This window comes from Vicugna pacos, chromosome X (genome assembly GCF_048564905.1).
Source record: "Vicugna pacos chromosome X, VicPac4, whole genome shotgun sequence".
Classification (NCBI taxonomy): domain Eukaryota; kingdom Metazoa; phylum Chordata; class Mammalia; order Artiodactyla; family Camelidae; genus Vicugna; species Vicugna pacos.
The window spans coordinates 64567000-64586687 of record NC_133023.1 but is presented as its reverse complement, the minus strand read 5'-3'; the positions used below and the strand labels follow the sequence as shown (position 1 = coordinate 64586687).

At 34.0% G+C, this 19688-nt stretch overlaps 1 protein-coding gene across 1 annotated transcript in view; it reads right to left on the bottom strand.

Moving 5' to 3' along the window:
- Positions 1-8903: 8903 nt before the first annotated feature.
- Positions 8904-19688, bottom strand: part of LOC116277404 (uncharacterized) — a 338567-nt gene continuing 327782 nt past the window's right edge. Inside the window, exons 13-14 of the mRNA XM_072955917.1 lie at positions 15421-18050; positions 8904-9373 (exon numbers count right to left, since the gene is read on the bottom strand). Of these exons, the coding sequence (XP_072812018.1) occupies positions 9332-9373; positions 15421-18050 (2672 nt within the window). The 3' untranslated portion in view covers positions 8904-9331. The remainder of the gene's footprint in view (positions 9374-15420; positions 18051-19688) is intronic.

Here is a 19688-nt window from a genome sequence, read left to right as displayed (position 1 = left end):
GGCACTAGAGTAGCCATTTCACTTACATTTTCTCATTACTTATGATAAATCCATAAGGTAAACATCTTTATTCCAGTTTTGTTGAGAAGTAATCTAAGACTCATAGAGATAAATTTGCCCAAATAAGTGATGGAGCTGGGAATAAATATCTCTTTTGTTCCAAAGTGTAAGATGTACTATTCCCTAACAGTTTTAAGATGATCACCTTGACTATCTTTAAACGAAGTTTAAGTATTAGATTTCCCCATGGATGTAGAAGACCATGGAGTAATGCTGTTTTAAATTTGGATAGGGCTTATGGGGGTGACTATTGGAGAGAATGTATCTGATGCAAAAAAACATGTATTAATAATATATCATTTCTGTTAAGTTGAATAAAAGATTTATATCAATTTTTGTTTGGATTTCACCTAGCCAATAAAATATCATGTCCAAGCATTTGAATAAAAGGTCTTCAAATATTAAGTGACAGATACCAAGAAGACTGTTTATTAGAGCCATGGGAGATAGTTTTTTTTTTCTTGGATATGAATAACTTTCCTGGATCATTTCAAAGAAAAAAAAAACATTTTTAAGAAGACCAAGTTGAGTAACTTAAAAAAACTTTTTTGAACAACGGAGAGTATTTTAAGACAAGTCTACATATTTTGCATGCTCTTTGCTACTAAAAACTTCAGGAAACATCTTGTGTAGAAACTTGCTATTAAAACAGATCCATTAAATGGAAATTTATCTTGGAGGAGAATTCTGGGAAGATGACACAGTAGGAAGCACCAGGAGTCTGTCTCCCCAAGTAGACAACAATTACACTGGCAGAATCTGTAATGTAACTATTTTTGAACGCTTGCAACACCCAGGGGAAGGACAGGAAATTGTGGTTAACTTAGGTAAATTTTGGTCAATTTTGGCTCTGAGCACAGTAGCAACTACTCATCCTCCTCCAGCCCCATGGCAAGCGGAAGTGCTTTCTTTCCTGGAGCAGCCTGCACATAGCTTGTGGAAACCAGAATGGGCAAAGTGATGCTGTTTTCCAGATATCAGGTGTCTGTGCTCTGATCTCTTATTGCTGCTTCTAATTGTGGAGGTGCAGACAAGTAGTTGGGTGATCATTGTTATTACACTGTCCCTTGTTTCAAGCCCCCTCTCTCTTTCTCTGCTTGAAATGACTTCTAGGGGAATTTTAAGAGCTGTGCCCTTCTTCCTCATCTGACCCCCCTTCATTTTTCTCTTTTCTTATTTTTGGGAGCCAGACTTTAAGGACATACAAAAGAAACTAAATAGGGAAAATTAAAATGATTATACATGCCCAGGGAAAGGCACAAGCTCAGAAAAGACAAATAAATACTTAAGATTATACCTCAGGGTAATCTTTGACAAAGATACAGCCTAAAACAATGACAAAAACAAAAATAATAAACAAAAGCTATAATAAAAGACACCTGAGTAAGGTGGAGAATATGATTTCCAGAGTTAACACATCATTATATTGAAATGTCCATTTTTCAACAAAAGGATCACAAAACATACAAAGAAATGGGAAAGTATGGCCAATTCAAAGGAAAATAACTCAACAGAAGCTGCCCCGAAAAAGACCTGCCTACTAGACCTGGTCTGCTAGACAGAGGCTTTAAAATAACTATCTTAAAGACTCTCAAAGAATTAATGGGAGATGTGGAGAAAGTCAAGGAAACAATGTATGAACAAAATAGAAATATCAATAAAGAGATAGAAAATATAAAGAGACCAAAAAAAAAAAGTCTGGAAGTGAAAAGTACTATAACTGAAATGAAAATTTCACTATGGGGATACAAAAATAGATTTGAGCAGGAAGGAAAAAAGAACTAGCTAACTTGAAGCTATGACCATGGAAATTACCAAGTCTGAGGAACTGAAAGGAAAAAGATTAAAGAAGAGTGAACAGGGCTTAATGGACATGTGAGATACCATAAAGTGGACCAACATAGACATTGTGGGAGTCCCAGGGAAGGGGAAGACAGAGAAAAGGGTAGAAAGGATATTTGAAGAAATAATGGTTGAAAAATTCCCAAATTTGATGAAAGGCATACATATAAACATTCAAGACCTTCAACGAACTCCAAATAAGATGCACTCAAAGAGACCCACACTGAGACACATTATAATCAAAATTTCAAAAGTCAAAGACAAAAAGAGAATCTTGAAACCAGTAAGAGTAGGTGACTTATCACATACAAAGGATTTTTAGTAAGATTAGCAGCAGATTTCTCATCAGGAACTTTGGAGGGAATAAGGCAGTAAGCTGATATATTCAAGTGCCAAAAGGAAAAAAAAATCAACCAAGAATTTTATACCTGGCAAAACTGTGCTTCAGAAATGAGGGAAAAATTATGACATTCCCAGAGAAACAATAGCTGAGGGAGTTTGTTACCACTAGACCTGCCCTGCAAGAATGCTGAAGGGACTTGTATAGGGTGAAATGAAAGGGCACTAGACACTAACTTGAAGTAGTATAAAGAAATAAAGATCTCAATAAAGGTAAAAAAGATGGGCAATTATAGAATTGCTACATTACTGTAGTAACGTTTTGTAACTGTTTTCTACGTAATTTAAGACTAATATATTTAAAAAACAATTTTTAGACAAAAAGCTAGTATTGTAACTTTGATTTGTAATTCCATATTTTGTTTTCTACATAATTTAAGAGATTAATACATTTTAAAACTATTAATTTATGTTTTAGGATATACAATGAATAAATACGGAATTTTGTAACATCCACAACTAAAAGGAGTGAGGAGCAGTGTTAAAGGAGCTGTGTTTTGGTATGTTATTGAAGTTACGCTGGTATAAATTCAAACTAGAGTGTTGTAACTCTAGAATGTTAGATGCAATCACCATAGCAACCACAAAGAAAACAGCTACAGAATACATGCAAAAGGAAATGAGAAAGGAATTTAAATGATTCACTACAAAAAATCAACTAGACACAAAAGAAGACAGTAATGTAGGAAATGACGGAAAAGACAGCAATAAAACACATAGAAAACAAATAGCAAAATGACAGAAGTCCCTCATTATCAGTAATTACTTTAAATGAATTAAATGCTCCAACCAAAAGACAGAGATTGAAAGAATGGATAAAAAGGACATGATCCAACTACATGCTGTCTACAAGAGACTCATTTTAGATCCAAAGGCACAAATAGATTGAAAGTGTAAAGATGGAAAAAGATATTCCATCCAAATAGTAACCAAAAAGGGTGGCTATATTAATATCAGACAGAATGGAATTTAAATAAAAGTTTACAAGAGGCAAAGAAGGACATTACATTTTCATAAAAAGTTAAACAGAGCAAGGAGATACAACAATCATTAACATTTACACACCTAATAACAGACCATCATGATATATGAAATAAAAACTAACAAGAATAATGAGCTGAATAGGCAGTTCTACAATTGTAGCTGGACTCTGTAATAACTCACTCACAATAATGAATAGAACCACCAGAGAGAAGGTAAGTAAGAAAACAGATTTAAAGAACACAGGACACCGACTAGATCTAACAGACATATGTAGAACACTTTATACAACAACAACATACACATTCTTCTCAAGTGCACAGGGGACATTTCCTATGAGGGACTGTATGTTAGGCCACAAATTAAACCTAAATAGATTTTAAAAGGTAGCTATCATGCAAAGTATCTTCTCTGACCACATTAGGATGAAGTTAGAAATTAATAACAGAAGTAAAACTGTAAAGCTAAAAAATTGTGGAAATCAAATAGGACACTTTTAAACAATCAATGGGTCACAGAAGATATCACAATGGAAATTTTAAAATACTTAGAGACCAAAGAAACTGACAATACAACATAACAAAACTTAAGGAATGCAGCAAAATCAGCACCAAAGAGGGAATTTATAGCTATAAATTATGCTTACATTAAAAAGCAAGGAGTATCTTAAATCAACAAACTAAGTATGCAATAACTTAGGGAACTAGAAAAATAAGAATAAACTAAACTATAAGCTAGCAGAAGAAAGGAAATGATTAAGATTAGAGCAGAGATTAAAAAATAGAGAATAGAAAAATAATACAGAAAATCAATAAAACCAAAGTTGGTTCTTTTGAAAAGATGAACAAAATTGACAAATCTTTGGCTACATGGACTAAGAAAAAGAAAATTCAAATTACTAAAATCAGAAATAAAAGTGGGGGCATTACTACTGATTCTACAGAAAAAAAGAATTATAAGAGAGGTACTATGAACAATTCTATGCCAACAAATTTAATATCCTAGATGAAATGGACAAATTCTGAGGAACACAATACCTACCAAGAATAAATCATGTAGACATAGAAAATCCGAATAAACCTACAAGTAGTAAGGATACTGAATCAATAATCAAAAATCTAACAAACAAAAGCCATTGACCTGATAGCTTCACTTGTAAATTCTACCAAACATTTAAAGAACTAATACCAATCCTTCTCAAACATTTATAAAAAATTGAAGAGTAGGGAACATTTCCTTGCTCATTCTATGAGGCTAACATTACCCTAATGCCAAAGCCAGGAGAAAAACCCTACAAGAAAAGGAAACCACAGATCAATATCCCTTATGGACACTGATGCAAAAATCCTCAACAAAATACTAGGAAACAGAATTCAGCAGCATATTACAAAGTTATACACTATTACCAAGTGGGATTTATTTGTGGAATTTCAAGGCTATTTGACATCTGAAATTGATCAATACACCACATTAACAAAATGATAGAAAAAAATCACATGATCTTCTCAATTGATGCAAAAGAAAACATCTGACAAAATTCATCACCTTTTCATGATAAAAGCACTCAACATACTAGGAATAGAAGGAAACTACTTCAGTATACTAAAAGCCATATATGAAAAACCCACAGTGAACATCATATTCAATGGTGAAAGATTGATGATTTTTCTTCTAAGATCAGAAACAAAGCAAAGATGTCCTCTTTTACCACTTCTATTCAACACAATGCTGGAAGTTCTAGCCAGAGCAATTAGGCAAAAAAGAAATAAAAGGCATCCATATTAGAAAAGAATAGGTAAAATTATCTCTGTTTGCAGTTGATATGATCTTATACATAAGAACTCTAATGATTCCACACTTAAAGAAATACCTGGTACAACTAATAAATGAATGCTACAAAATAGAAAAAGGATACAAAGTGAACATACAAATACTGCTGCATTTCTATACACTAACAATTAATAATTTAAAAAAGAATTTAAATAAAAAATTTTTAAAAAAAAGAATTTAAGAAAACAATTCCACTTACAATAGCATGAAAAAATGAACTATTTAGGAATCAACTCAGTCAAGAAGGTTAAATACTTGTTCAATGAAGACTACAAAATAATGCTGAAAATATTAAAGAAGACATAAGTGGAAACATATCTCCTGCTCATGGATTGGAAGATTTACTACTGCTAAGATGTCAACAGTACCCAAAATAATATACAGATTCAATGCAGTCTTTTTCAAAATTCCAATGGTGTTATTTTAAGAAATAGAAAAATCTATCCTAAAAATCACATGGTATCTCAAGGGACCCCAGATAACTAAAACAATCTTGAAAAAGAACAAAGCCAGAGGACTCACAATTCCTGATTTCAAAACTTACTATAAAGTGATAGTAATTAAAATAGTGCAGTACTGGCATAAAGACAGACATATAGACCAATGGAAAGAATAGAGAGTCCAGAATTAAATTCTCACATACAGGCCAAATGATTTTTGGCAAGGGTGCTAAGGCCATTCAATGGTGAAAGGACTGTCTTTTCAAGAAATGATGCTGGGGAAATTGGATATCCACATGCAAAAGAATGAATTTGGACCCCTACCTAACACTAAATATAATGATTAATTCAAAATAGATCAAAAACCTAAATGTAAGAGCTAAAGATATAAAATTCTTACGAGAAAACAGGGTAAAAGCTTCACAACATTGGAGTTGGCAGTGATTTCTTGGATATGACAGCAAAGGCACAGACTACCAAAGAAAACACACACACACACACGCACACACACAGTTTGCACCTCATGAAAAATTTTTAAAGTGCTTCAAAAGTAAATATCAACATAATAAAAGACAATGAACAGAATGAGAGAAAATATTTGCAAATCACATACCTGATAAGAGAATAATATAGAGAATATGTAGAGATCTCCTAGTACTCAACAACAACAAATAATCAAATAACTTGGTTCAAAGCTAGGCAATAGACTTACACATTTCTCCAAAAAAGATTTTAAAATAGCCAAAAAGTACATGAAAAGATGCTCAGCATCAGTAATTATTAAGGAACCGCAAATCAAGACTACAATGAGATACCACCTTGCACTTGTTAGGATAGCAGGTACCAAAAACCCCCCAGAATATTACAAATGTTGACAAGGACGTGGAGAAATTGGAACCCTTGTGCACTATTGATCAGAATGTGAACCATACTGATGCTATGGGAAACATACAGCCGTTCCTCAAAAAATTAAAAATGGAATTACCATATAAGAAAGCAATTCGGCTTCTGGGTACATACTCCTAATAATTGAGAGCAGGGTCTCAAATGGATATTTGTAGATCCATGTTCATAGAAGCATTATTCACTAAAATTAAAATGTGGAAGTAACCCAAGTGTCCACTGTTGGATGAAAGGATAAGTAAAATATGGTATAAATATACAATGGAATATTATACAGTGTTAGAAAGAAAGGAAATTATGATATATGCTGCAACATGGATGAACCTTGAAGATACTATGCTAAGTGAAAGAAGCCAGTCACAAAACACAGATACTGTATCATTCCACTATATAGGTACTTAAGAATAGTCAAAGTCATAAATACAGAAAGTAGAAGGTGGTTGTTAGGGGCAAGGGAAGAGGGGTATGGGAAGTTATTGTTTAATGGGTAAGAATTTCAGTTTTACAAGATGAAAAGGGTACATGGCAGAGATTGTTGTGAGTGTATTTAATGCCACAAACCTGTACACTTAAAATAATTAAGATGCTAAATTTTATGTTATGTTTATTTTACCACAATAAAAATGAAAAAAGGAAATTTATTTTAAGTAATTTATGACTATTCAAAAGACAGACATCCATAAAAATTAATTATTATCTTTAGTAATTTTACATAAAGATGTAGTTTATTACTTTTTTCTGGAAATTTTTTGTCTTTAACATAAAGAAGCACAATGTCAGAATTCTAGAAATCAAGGAGATAGAATTTCTGTTACAAGCATTTTCTCTGAGTCATGGGTTACTTTCTGGAACTTTCCAGAACTGCCATACAAGTGTTCCAGTCCCGAGTTCTTCCAACTATTATATCTGTAGCTTTGTACAATGTATTTGCTTTTTAAGCCCTTGTTTCCATATTTTTATGTATAGGGAGGCCACTACTACATGTGATAACTTTAAATGGTAATTGTGAAGATTAAATATTGTGATAATGTTTCACGTAACTGTTAATCTTGTATGTAAGTACAAGGAATTCTTAACACTGTGTGATTTTTTCCTTCTATATCTGGGGTATGTTAAAGGTCAGAGCTTATTTTAGATGAATTTTGAACATCACCACCCAAATGTTACTCATGACTCTCCATCTTAATTTGCTACAATCTGATATCACCCTGCACCTCCTGCTCCCTTCTCCTTCTTTTCTATTTCCCAATTTGGTTAGTGGCACCACCATCATCCATATTGGAAAGCTGGAAGTTACAGTAAATTTTCTCTACATCAAGTAATCCAGTAATTCCAGCCATTTTTGTCATAATAGCTCTCAAATGTGTCCTCTTCTCCATTCTTACTACTTACTGCCTTACTTCAAGGCCTTTTGAATTAGAGTCTGGACTACCACAGCTGTATCCTAACAGGTGTCCTTCTGTTCTCCCTCCCCTATGTCATCTTCCACACCACCATAAGAGTTATTTCTCTAAAGTGCAATCAGATCACATTGCCACCATGCTCAGAATCCTTTAAGTGTTACCCAGAACCTCCAAGATGAAGTCTAAATTTCCTACTGTGGCAGATAAAGTTCCTACTTATTTTTCCAATCATCTCATTTCCCATCAGCCTTCAGTCACACCAGTGACTATATGCATGACAAACTATGGGTAGTTCCCCAAATGTGCTATGATCTTTCTCAGCTGACCTTATGAATGGAAACTTGGCAATGGAAGAATTGACATTGTCTATAGAAATCTGAGGCTTCATGGGTGAGATAGGTCTTGAATTGAGGGAAGTTACCAAAAAGAATATTGTGCCTATATAAACAAGAAAGACAATGTAAGGAAGACGTGAGAAGACTCATCTAGATGGAGCAGAGGGTTGGATTTAAGTTAAAAAAATAAGGAACACAGGAAGAGTGGTGATAAATTATGGAGGTCTTTTAAAAACTTTTGGTAGGTCAGCAGAACTCAAATGCTTATGTGTCCTGTAGTCTTCAAAATGTATTTGATACTCGTCAGTCACAAAGAGGTGCTTGTTTTTTATTAAGTACATCTGGCAACCTAGCCTATGTTTCTTACTCCAAAGGAAACAAATGCAGTTTTCTTTTAGTTCTTTTACTATATTTTCAGTCCTTTAGTCATGAGCTATTAACACTTTATACCATTTGTTGAATTGCTTCCTGGCAGCTCCAGGGAAAGCTTCATTATATCCAATTAATCCATCTCTAAAACTTCTTGGTAAAGGACATATGTTACCAGTTTTCTTAGGTTAGCAAGGTTGAATGGGATAAATAGCAAGTTAAGCAAACACTGCACAATATTGATGAGTCTCAACTATTTTAATTTTGTTTACCAAACTCAGATAACAATAAAAAACATTAACAATAAAATAGTGATTTATTATGGGTGGTATTAATTCTAGAGTGGCCATCACGATATTAGACACATCTGTCATAAGATTTGTCAAAAGTTAAGACCATCTTCTTCTGGAGACAGAAACACAAAAGATGGCTAGAATATCCGTGTGAAAATTGTACCTGCACTTTTGAGCCATTAACAATATAAACTATTTTTATATGGTTGCTAGAAAGGACCTTTTTCTAATTCCAGAGTTTGCCAGAAGCAAAGCAGGTGAATGGGGCAATTGTCACAAGGTATTTTGAAGCAATATTGTTGGCCCTAATGGATAATAAAGGCATGGTACTGTAATGGAGAGGGGATGTGAGAATGAACATGTAATAAACACTGCTAATGGGACTCTGCGATTTTTTGAAGTTATTTGCTCATATCCTCAAAACCTTCTTGGCTGTGCCTTTGTCTTTTCCATTCTGAAGGTATTCTTTTCATTAATCAAGAATCAAGGTTTTGTCTGCTACCTGTTTGGAAGTTGACCTGCGAGAATAGGATAAAAACAAACAAACAAACACACACACACAAAACTTGGGAGTTATAAGTGGTAATGAAAGGAAATATATTTTTATCCTTAGACTACTTTAAATAGATAATATCATGACCCTTGGAAGCTTCAAACCCATGCCCAAGAAACTACTATGATGATCTTACAATCACAGATATAATACTGTCTATTAAAATACTAAGAAGGAACCACAGCAATGCTCATTTGTAACCTAAGTGTCTGCTAATATTAGATTAACACAATGTATACTATACTTGATACCTTTAACTACATCTTATTTTCAGTATATAAAATTACTCAATTTTTAATTATAAGCTCTGTTTCTTTTTCACTTGGTAGCTATGTGATTGGTTCACTACATAATGTCTCAGTTTCCTCATCTATAAAATGGTGAAAATTATGTATCTTTATAGGGTTGTTGAGAGGATTAAATAAGTTAACACATAAAACTTGTGAATGCATTTCAGATAGTTAGTGCTGCTAAGTGTTGGTTATTAAATGGCTTCATGAAGATTTACCTTAAATTTAATGTATTTTCCAATTTCAACATTGATGTCTCTCCAATCTTTTGATATGTCACATTATATTCTATTTATAAACTATACTCAAGAGTAGTATGAAACCTTGAAAATAATCACATTGAGAATTGATTTTCTCTGAACTTTTGCTTAAACTTCTCACAATTAACAAATCTTAGTCATTTTTTTCATATTCAGAACCTTTTCAACAATCTAGAAATGGTATTTTCAGGACCTAAAGCAAAACTTTGTTGGCCTCATTATCTATTACTATGTAGTAAGGCTAAATGAACTGTGCTTCTTGGCTGTGACCAGTTCCATTGGTGGTATAGTATTTATAAGATGAAATAAAATATTGCTGGTGCTGGTTTCTTCTTTGTTTCCACTTCACTCACCCTTGACTAGCCATATTTTTATTCAGGAGGTACCAAGATAGCAAGTGTGAACAAATATAGATTGTTCCCAACTTATAAAAAAGCTGCATTCCAGAAATTCATTTATCATTATATTGTTTGAATAAAAATGTAAAAATTCAGGTGACTGTGGTCCCCAAAGTAACACAAAGGCAGAGGGAGTTATCTGTGGGGGGCAGGGTGTGTGTGTATGTTTGTATAGGATCTCTACGAGAGGGTAAAAAGGAAGTGGTAGGGGATATATTTGGAGGTCAAGTTTCCAGAGTTGGCAACCAGGTAGTACAGTTGGCTCAGAACAACTTGATAACTTGGTTACTTTCTGAATGGAGCAAGAAGACTAGGGAGACAGCGTGACCTCAGAATGGGAAAGACAGAAGCTAGTAGTTAATAAATGAGAATCTGTTACCACAGGGTGCTTATATTTTTGGTATTTGCAACTAGAAAAGTCTGCAGTTGTGTGTGTGAAATGCATGTGTGCATGATGTTGTGTGTGACAGAGAGGGGGAGAGAGAGAGAGAGAGAAGAGATGAGCTAAGGGCATGTCAGGAAGTACAAAGAAAAATATTTATTTTACAAATGAACTTAGACTAGCCAGAACATGTTGGGAATCAGTGATGTGATAAAAAGGTAAAGATTACTGCTATTATGTTTATTATTCCACAATATCTTTCTTTCTCTATAAGGAATTATTTCCTTTGCTTTCACCTCTAAAATATTCCTTTTTTACTACTACCTTTTATCTCCACTCTTCATTTTATTGAGGGACTCTACTACACTGGGTCAACAGTCTTTATTCCAAAAACATTCCACTTAATAAATCCAAGTATCTTTAGAAGAGAATTGGTTGACATAACTCATGACAGGCAAAAACTGAAAATTTATACTTTGCTTATTTAATCATTTCATATTTATTGTCTTTGACACCCAATGCATACAAACTCAAAGACTTAAAAACTTTGGAAAATGTAGTCCATTACTTGTCCCTCTAAGTAGAACATGATATGGCAGATTACAAAGATCCTGCAGCTGTCAAATGCACCATATCCATACTTGTATCATTGTAGCAAACATTTCTGGAATTTAAAATTCTACTTAAGTCTTTTTAAGAATAAAGTGCCTCTTTAGTCAATTACTTAAGATTTATGATGTTGAGTGACAGATTGTCTTAAAGTTCTCCTAATTTAGTCTCGACCAATATTTAGACTAAACTTTATTTGGTCTGGTTTTCTCTATCTGCCTAGATAATGATGCATCGTTGATCCTGTTGCTACATTTGAGGAGGGTGGGCCAAAGAACTTTGAGTCATTAGGGAAAATATATGATTCTGAAATTCCTACAGAAAGAAGGTGATTGGCAAATATTTTCTGCAATGGGGGCAGTAAAAGTGCTCTTTACTTGAGCTTGAGGCAGCTAGTTCTCCTTTGGATCACTCACTGGAGTCATTGTAGGCTTATGGTGGGCTCAGAAAACTACACATGTAGACAAAGGGAGGAGGCTAGATTCAACTTGACACATTTATCTTTAGCACATTAACAACTGTTTTCTCCCAAATTATTCAGAGAACAATGGGCAGGTCACAGTGTTAGCAGGAAGATCATTTTGATTTGCTCAATATTAGTTAGTTACATTCAATTTGAGAACTTTTACTAATTCATCCCAAAAGGAGATTCCAACTCAGTTCACCTCTCAAGTGAACACTTTCAGGATCCTATCCTATCTAATAAGGAATCCAGCAATAAGAAGCACTTTAGTATTTTAAAGAAATATGATCAAATTGATATATAAAGGAGTGACTTTATGAAAAGGTTTGATGCACAGATGGCCTCATTAAAGTACCTTAACAATTAACAAACCTTGAGAAAGTTGCCAGTATCTTTGAATAGGAGATGATTTTGTTGTATCTTAGACTGAAAACCCCCAGAAAATATGTCTTCCACTGTAACAAAACACAGCACATCGCTAAAAAGCTAGGAACTGAAAAACTGTTTATCCAATGTAAATATATTTAATTAAGAGGCTATTAGTCAAGATATTGCTTTGATTATTTGGAGTATGTGGATACTATATTCACCTGCCTAAAAGATGGGCTTAACTAAGATTTATTTAAATGAATATTAAGCAGAAGAATTAAACTTATTCATGTATGTTCATGGCTACATGAATGGGAAGGAAATTATATCCTAGGTGGATCATTTTGAATTGAAATTATGAAAACTTTTGGCCACTTCAACTAATTTTCCTTTTGAAGACATTATACTGCAAATTTAGTCTCTCCTGAATTAAGGCTTCCTCAAATATTCAAGATACTTATAAACAAAAGCATTTTTGTTGGTTAATTTTTGAAGCAATTACTAGAGGTACTAATTTAAGAGAACTTTGGTGCAAAAACCATAACACATTTGATTGGTATGTTCAGTCATCTATTCCTAGGAAGGCTTATATAACTTCATATTGACAAAACTCTCATTATAATGACAGCACTATATGAAAATTTTTCTTCAAGACCACTATTAAATCATCTTTGTTCTTAAAAAAATCTACTGTAAATTAGAAATGCTACTTCTTTGAATAATCCTAATGCAATTTTTCTCAAGTACACTGGAATCTGTCAAGGACTTAACCTAAATAAATCCTTGAGCAAATTTTACTGATAAATAAAAGCCATTTTCACAGTTTAACTTTAAGAATTGTACACTATTAATTTTATCTCTTTTATGTGGAATCAAATTATTTCTATAGAATTGTAAATAACCTCTAGATAACTTGTTAAATGACACTAGGATCTTAGTAACATAGTTCTAACACCACTATTCATGGAATTCAGTGTTAACCTTTACAAAATGAAAGATGATTTCAGGAGTTATGACCTTGTTTAGTTATTTCTGAAAAGTGCAACCCAGCATAATAACCACCCCCATACACACATATTTCTAACTACTTTAATACAGTAGTGACATGGTGTGATCTGAAATGTTTCTAACATCCAAATTTTTTCTAACCATTGTGGTAACTCAGTGATATGCTATTTTGTCTTCTTACAGCTTCTACCTTCAAATATCCACTTGCTTTCCTCTTTAGAAAAATAGGCATCAAGAACTTTAAAGGGCACTATTTTTCACTTATTATGTATATTTTTAAAGCCTTCTGCACTATTTAATTATTAAAACCCTAATGAGAGAATGAATGAAGATGGTACAAATGGCATGACTATATGTTCTGATGTTGAGTTGTTTGGTGCACTTATTGTTGGTAATAAAGTTTTATTCTTTTTAAAGTGAGCTTCTCTTACTTCTTAAATTGTTTGAATGAGGAAAACACCTCTGTTATCTCTATTATATTTGTTTTTGATGGAAATATGAACAAGGATGTAATAAATAAGGAAAATTTGGAAATGCCATAGCTCTAAGGGAAGACAATCATCTATTCTTGCAGAAAAATACTTTGTTAGTGAAGGCATGCAAAACACATAGTTTCTCAAGCTATTAATGAATATACTGTGAAGTCTGTCCATCTCTAATAAAAATAAAGTAGTCACATGTTTCCATTATCTAGTTATCATCAAAAGGTTGGAATGTATGTACCCCAAGCCTAGTATTTATATAACTAGATATACTATTAAGAGTTACTTTTTATTATTGTGTTTTTGGGGAATTAAATGCCTCCATTTGAAAAATTTGACTTTTTGGGGGGAAGTACCCTACTTTGTAGATAGTTTTTACTTAAAACCAACATAATATGTTTTACATACCCCAGCTTAAGAAACATAGCTTATAGTTACTATAATTTGAACTGCAAAATGGTAGCTAAATTCCTTAACTAGTAAGCTAAAACTTATTATAATTGTATTTTCATTTAGCTAGAAACACCAAAGCCATGAAATAAAATATATTTTAAATGCTTTCATACTTCTGCAAAAGTTTATTTGTGAAAAACAACTGGGGAAAACATCTCTTTTCTCTAATGTTAAGTCTTGTATATGAGCAATATTACTTTTATTATTTATAACTGGCCAACGTTCCCTTATGTTTACATAAAGAGAAGCTATAAAACCATACTAGGCAATTACAATTCTTTCCTGGGAGGTGTGGTCTCTTGGGAAAATCAGAAAATTGTTGTCTATTAAAGTAAAAGTGTTAAGGGGATATTAATTTTGTACTTTCATTTTGGTTTATAAGAATTTATGCCTTATTTTAAATACGCAATTACATTCTCTTATACATTCTAGTAGAAAGCAATTATTTCAAGTTGCACATTTATGCAGACAGACTACAATCCAAATTAAGTATATTTGTTTGCCATGTCTAATGAAGGCTAAAATTCAATGCACATCAAGTTAATTATGTCTCAATGACAATGTGTTGGTAAAGTTTCATCAAAAAGAATATTACTTGCTGCTGTTAAAAATAGTTAATCAAACAGCAATCTATGTGTATGCAATTCAGAGTGCTAGAAGAAACATTTGGTAAAGACTCATTAAAATATAATTTTACTTATTTTCAGGGAAAATAAGATAAAGCAAATTTTTAAGTCAAAAGTAGCAAAGGTTTGGGGTTCTTTGCTCCCTAATATCATGTCACTAATTTAAATTTTATTTATTTAAATGAAAGATTAGAATATCGTGGTTACTTCTACAACCTTCTTCATAATATGGGATTTTTGAGAGACAGTTGTTTTAAAATGTCTTGATCCATGGTATTTAAGGTTATGTTTATGTTAACTTTATTCTCTCTCTGAAAAGAGGAAAAGAACCAATACTAAGCCATGTACAGGTGAGAAGAAGTAGGTAAAACATTACTAGGTTATCTGTAATTAGGTTTACATTAATGAGTTATGTAACCCTTGATAGAGTAGTAGATGAGCCAGTAAGAGAGGAATCAAGGCCATTTTGTATAGCAGATGGATCTTTCAAATGGAAAGGCATGTTGCTGGCCACAGGAGTCAGAAGTAATACTGTTCATCTTGTCTCCTCTCTTCTATGACTTGCATATCCAGGTAAATAAAAAATGAAAATTTTAATCCTGCTCAATAACTTAAAACTCCGAATGATAGGAAATGCAGAAAAATTTAACATCTACATTTATATAAACTTACCTTAAAAAATTGATTCACAGCACCTGATGATATGGCAAACTTCACAACATCTGGCGGTTCAGCTTCTACTATAATATCAAAACTAGGGAGTGGAATATTTGAATTGGAGTGAAAGTTTAAATTGGCAGGATCCTTGATACCAATGGGATACTGGAACTCAGAGAAATCATCTAAAAAGCCAGATTCCTTGGCATCAGGGACATCCTTAGACTCAGTGGCATCCTTAAAGCTAGCAGAGTCCATGGCACCAGCAGAATCTTTGAGGCAGGCACCAAATTTGTGATCGTCAAAAATTGTATAATTTCTATCAAGCTTAGATGGATTAGAAAATTTAGAGGTGGTCAACTTTTCAGGAGTGGAAATATAGTTAGTGCCAACAGCAAAAATTGGGGAGTTACCATAAAAAACATTAGGAATAGAAGAATTGGAATTGATTTCCAATTCAGGCTCAGAAAGATTATTACCATTGCTGGTCCTAATAGAATTATGAACATTATGAGTATTTGTGGCATCATAATTGGAGTTGATGACAAAGTTGGAACCAATGACATGAGTAAATCTAGGGTCATGGTTAGTGTCTGAGGCACAGTTGGTGCCAGCAGTATAGGCAGGGCTAATAGCACCAGTACAACTAGTGGTATTGCTGGTGTCAGTGACATTGACAGTACTGACTGTAGAGCTGAGACAGTCAGCATAACTATCTCTGTCGATACAGTTGGGGTTGACTACAAAGTTAGAACCTACTCCATGGGTAAATCCTGGGCCATAGTCAAGGTTTGAGTCACTGTTTGGGTTAGCTGCATAGTTATGGCCAGCAGCACTGATGGGTTTTGTTTCATAGATGGAGTTACCATCTTTGGTAGGACTGATAGCAATATTGTGACTAGTAGCATTATTAGGCCTGGCATTATAGTTAGAGTCTGAGTCTTTTTGAAGATCAGGGCTAGTATTGATGAGGCCAGGGATATTGTCACTGGGGCCAGGGCTATTGTTGTTTGTGTCAGGGCTACTGCTAGGGCCAAGGTCATGGAAGCTGGGACTAGAGCCATTGTTGCTGGGTCCTGGGCTGTTTGGATCTGGTCTGATATTTTGGGGTCCAGGACCATTTTTTTGGAGGCCAGATCCATTGATGTTAGGGCCAGGTCCATTCTTGGGGCCAGTGTCATTGCTTGAACCAGTGCTGAGGTCAGCACCATTGCTGGATCCAGAAGTGTAGTCCAGGTCAGTTCCATTTTGGAACTCAGAAGTGTAGTTGGGATTACTGTCATTGTTGGAGTCAGCAGTACAGTCCTGATCAACACTGTTGTCTAGGCCAGAGGCATTGTCTAAACTATTGATGTGTTTGTCCTCCTCAGAATCAGTGCTATATTTGGAGTTAGCATCATTATTAGTGGCATTATCAATATTAGAGTCAGGTTCATTGTTGGAGTCAGTTCCATTGTTAGAGTCACCATCACTGTTAGAATCAGCTCCACTTGTAGGGTCAGCATCACCACTGGGATCAGACCCATTGTTTGTGTCTGCATCCTTTTCAGCATTGCTATCTTTGGGATCAGTGTTATCAGGGTCAGACTTATCTTCGGGATCTTTCTTATCTTTAGTGTTGTCTTCATCTTCAGGGTCTGTTTCATCTTCTGGATCTTTCTCATCTTCAGAGTCTGTCTCATCTTCATGGTCTGTCTCAACTTTGAGAAGAAGCTTGTCTTTGGCATTGGCCTTATCTTTGAGATCGTCAGCACCAACCAGTTCAGTCTCATTGTCAGGCTTGGCCTCATTTTCAAGTTTGGCAGTAAAATTAAACTTGTCCTCACTTTCAAGAGCAGCAACATTGCTGGTGCTGATGACATTGTCTGGGCCAAGGATATTATGGTGGCCTATATTATTCTGAGGATTCCTGGGAAAGTTACGGGTAACAGTAGAGCCTATGAGATTTCGGAGAGCTGAGCAACTTTCACAGTGTAAGTAAGAAGTTGAACCCAAGGAATGTTTAGAATCCTCCTGGTGTAGAGGGCAGCAGATGCCCACAGGATGCTTAGGATCCAAAGATTGAGATAAAGGGCTATTCTGAAAAGTCTTGTGGTGTCTAATAGATTTGAGGCTCAGAGAATATTTAGAATCCAAGGGAGTCTGGAGATGTAAAGGACAGTCAGGGTTTGAATCATTACCAGAATTCACAAGACACTTATGGAAAGGTGAATTATTGATTTCTACAAAACATTTGGAACATACTGGAGCTCCAGTGTCCAAAGTATACGTGTTACTTCTATGGGTCTTGGGGTGTACAGCAGACCAAGGGCTCATGGAGGTGGGGTGGCAGACAGGTGCTGAAACTTCAGAAGTGTAATCCTCAGCACTCAGTAGATGAATAGGATTAATTTGAGACCTGGAACTCTGAAAACTCTGTTGGTATCTATAGTCTGTATAACAACACTTACAGACAGAAACTTTGCGTCGGGCATTTCTGTGATGCTTGTTATCCATGAAAGTGTTTGGGTCTGGAAAAAGGTTACGGCTATGCTTTTCCTTTACTTTTTGCTGTGAGTATTGCTTGCCACTGAGAGTTGGAGATACTTCTTTGAATCTCACAATCTTGTCATCATTCAGGTATCTCACAAGTTGAATTCTGGAACCTGCTAGAGAGAGAAGAGTAAATAGGATTAAGAATAATAAAAAAGTTTGAATTTGATAGACACAATGCAAATTGTACACACAAATCTGTGCAAAAGAAAAGATGCCACTTCCTTCAATAAGTTATTATTATGAGATATTTCAAAAGGAAGCCATGATCCTAAATTTTCTGCTCAAATAGGTGTCATCTTGAGCTTACTAAGACATAAAAATGCAACATAGCTATTTATTGCAGATTTTTATACTCTTCAGACTTAGAGAGCTTAATCTTTAGATGATAACTCTTTAAATAAAAATTCATTTGGATCATGTGGCCAAAATAAAACTTGTTTTACACAGATTGGTTACTACAGATCTGTATTATTTTTTTCATTTTGCTTTTAGAAATACTAGCAATTTATTCTTCCCTGGAATATAATCCCTGTAATTTATACAATCTCCTTGTTTGGGGACAAATATTTCCTTGGGATAGATATGTCAAAATTGCAAAATATTCTGATATTAAATGTATTATTAAGGATCAGATTTTTGTAACTATCAAGAACTCTCTGGCACGTGATTCTGGAAATTTAGACATTTACCAATATCTTAGCTTTAAAATTGAACTAAAAGTTCAGTAAATGTCATTATGGAATAAACATGTTTTCCAGGTAAATAGGCAGAAATAAAATAAAAATCAACTTGACAATTTTAAAAACAGAAGACCTCTTTCCATCATTCCCTCGGGTCCCAAGAATATTTTCCTTGTGTTTTATCATCAAACACAGCATCATACTTGAGAAAGAGTCTGAGAATGCTTGGAAATTGATAGTGATTTTTTACAGAGAAGGAGATATGTCTTCTCATCCAATTTTTCTTAAGATCATCTAGATTCCTTAAGATAAATTTTTAATTGCACAACTATAATCTTTAGACATTTACAAAAGAGACAACTTTAAGTAGGCCCATTCTGAAAAATATTCAGTGGGTGTGGTATATATGACTTGGCCCACTATGAAACATTTAAAATGTATAGCCCTCATAGATTTATTTTTAAGAAAAGGAGCTCATATTCTTATAAATACATGATGCCATTATGTTGCCCCTAATACCATTCAATGGTGCTCACATAATGTAAAATACATGTGCACTTAGTAGTCTCTATTTCTATGCTTTATAGTAAATACTAGAAGTACAACTATAAATTTTCTATCCCAAGCCAAGTGCCAACAAATCTTGAAGGAAGGTGGTAACTAGTAACTTTAGTGGCTATGGTCTTCAATAGCATGTATTATATATTTTATTCATATAGTTCTATTATTGTAAGTTAGTCACAAAGGCTCATAGCATGAAAAAAAAACAAGAAAGTGATGTAATTTGGTTATTTCATATTCAAGATAATAGCAGAATATACTAAAACAGTTATAAACAATCTGGCTGGAAAGCAAATTGGAAGTATATGGGTATTGAAGGTGTACAGGGTTCTTAAACTCAATTAAAAATACTGTTAGAAAAAGGGCACATCAAGTATAAGACTTTGTATCACTAAATTGGGTAATATGAATAAGAATGAGATGCAACATTAAGAGTGAGATAAAAATGAGATAGCAGCACTCAGGCTCCTCCACAGAGAGATCTTAAATTATAACCAAGAATACATA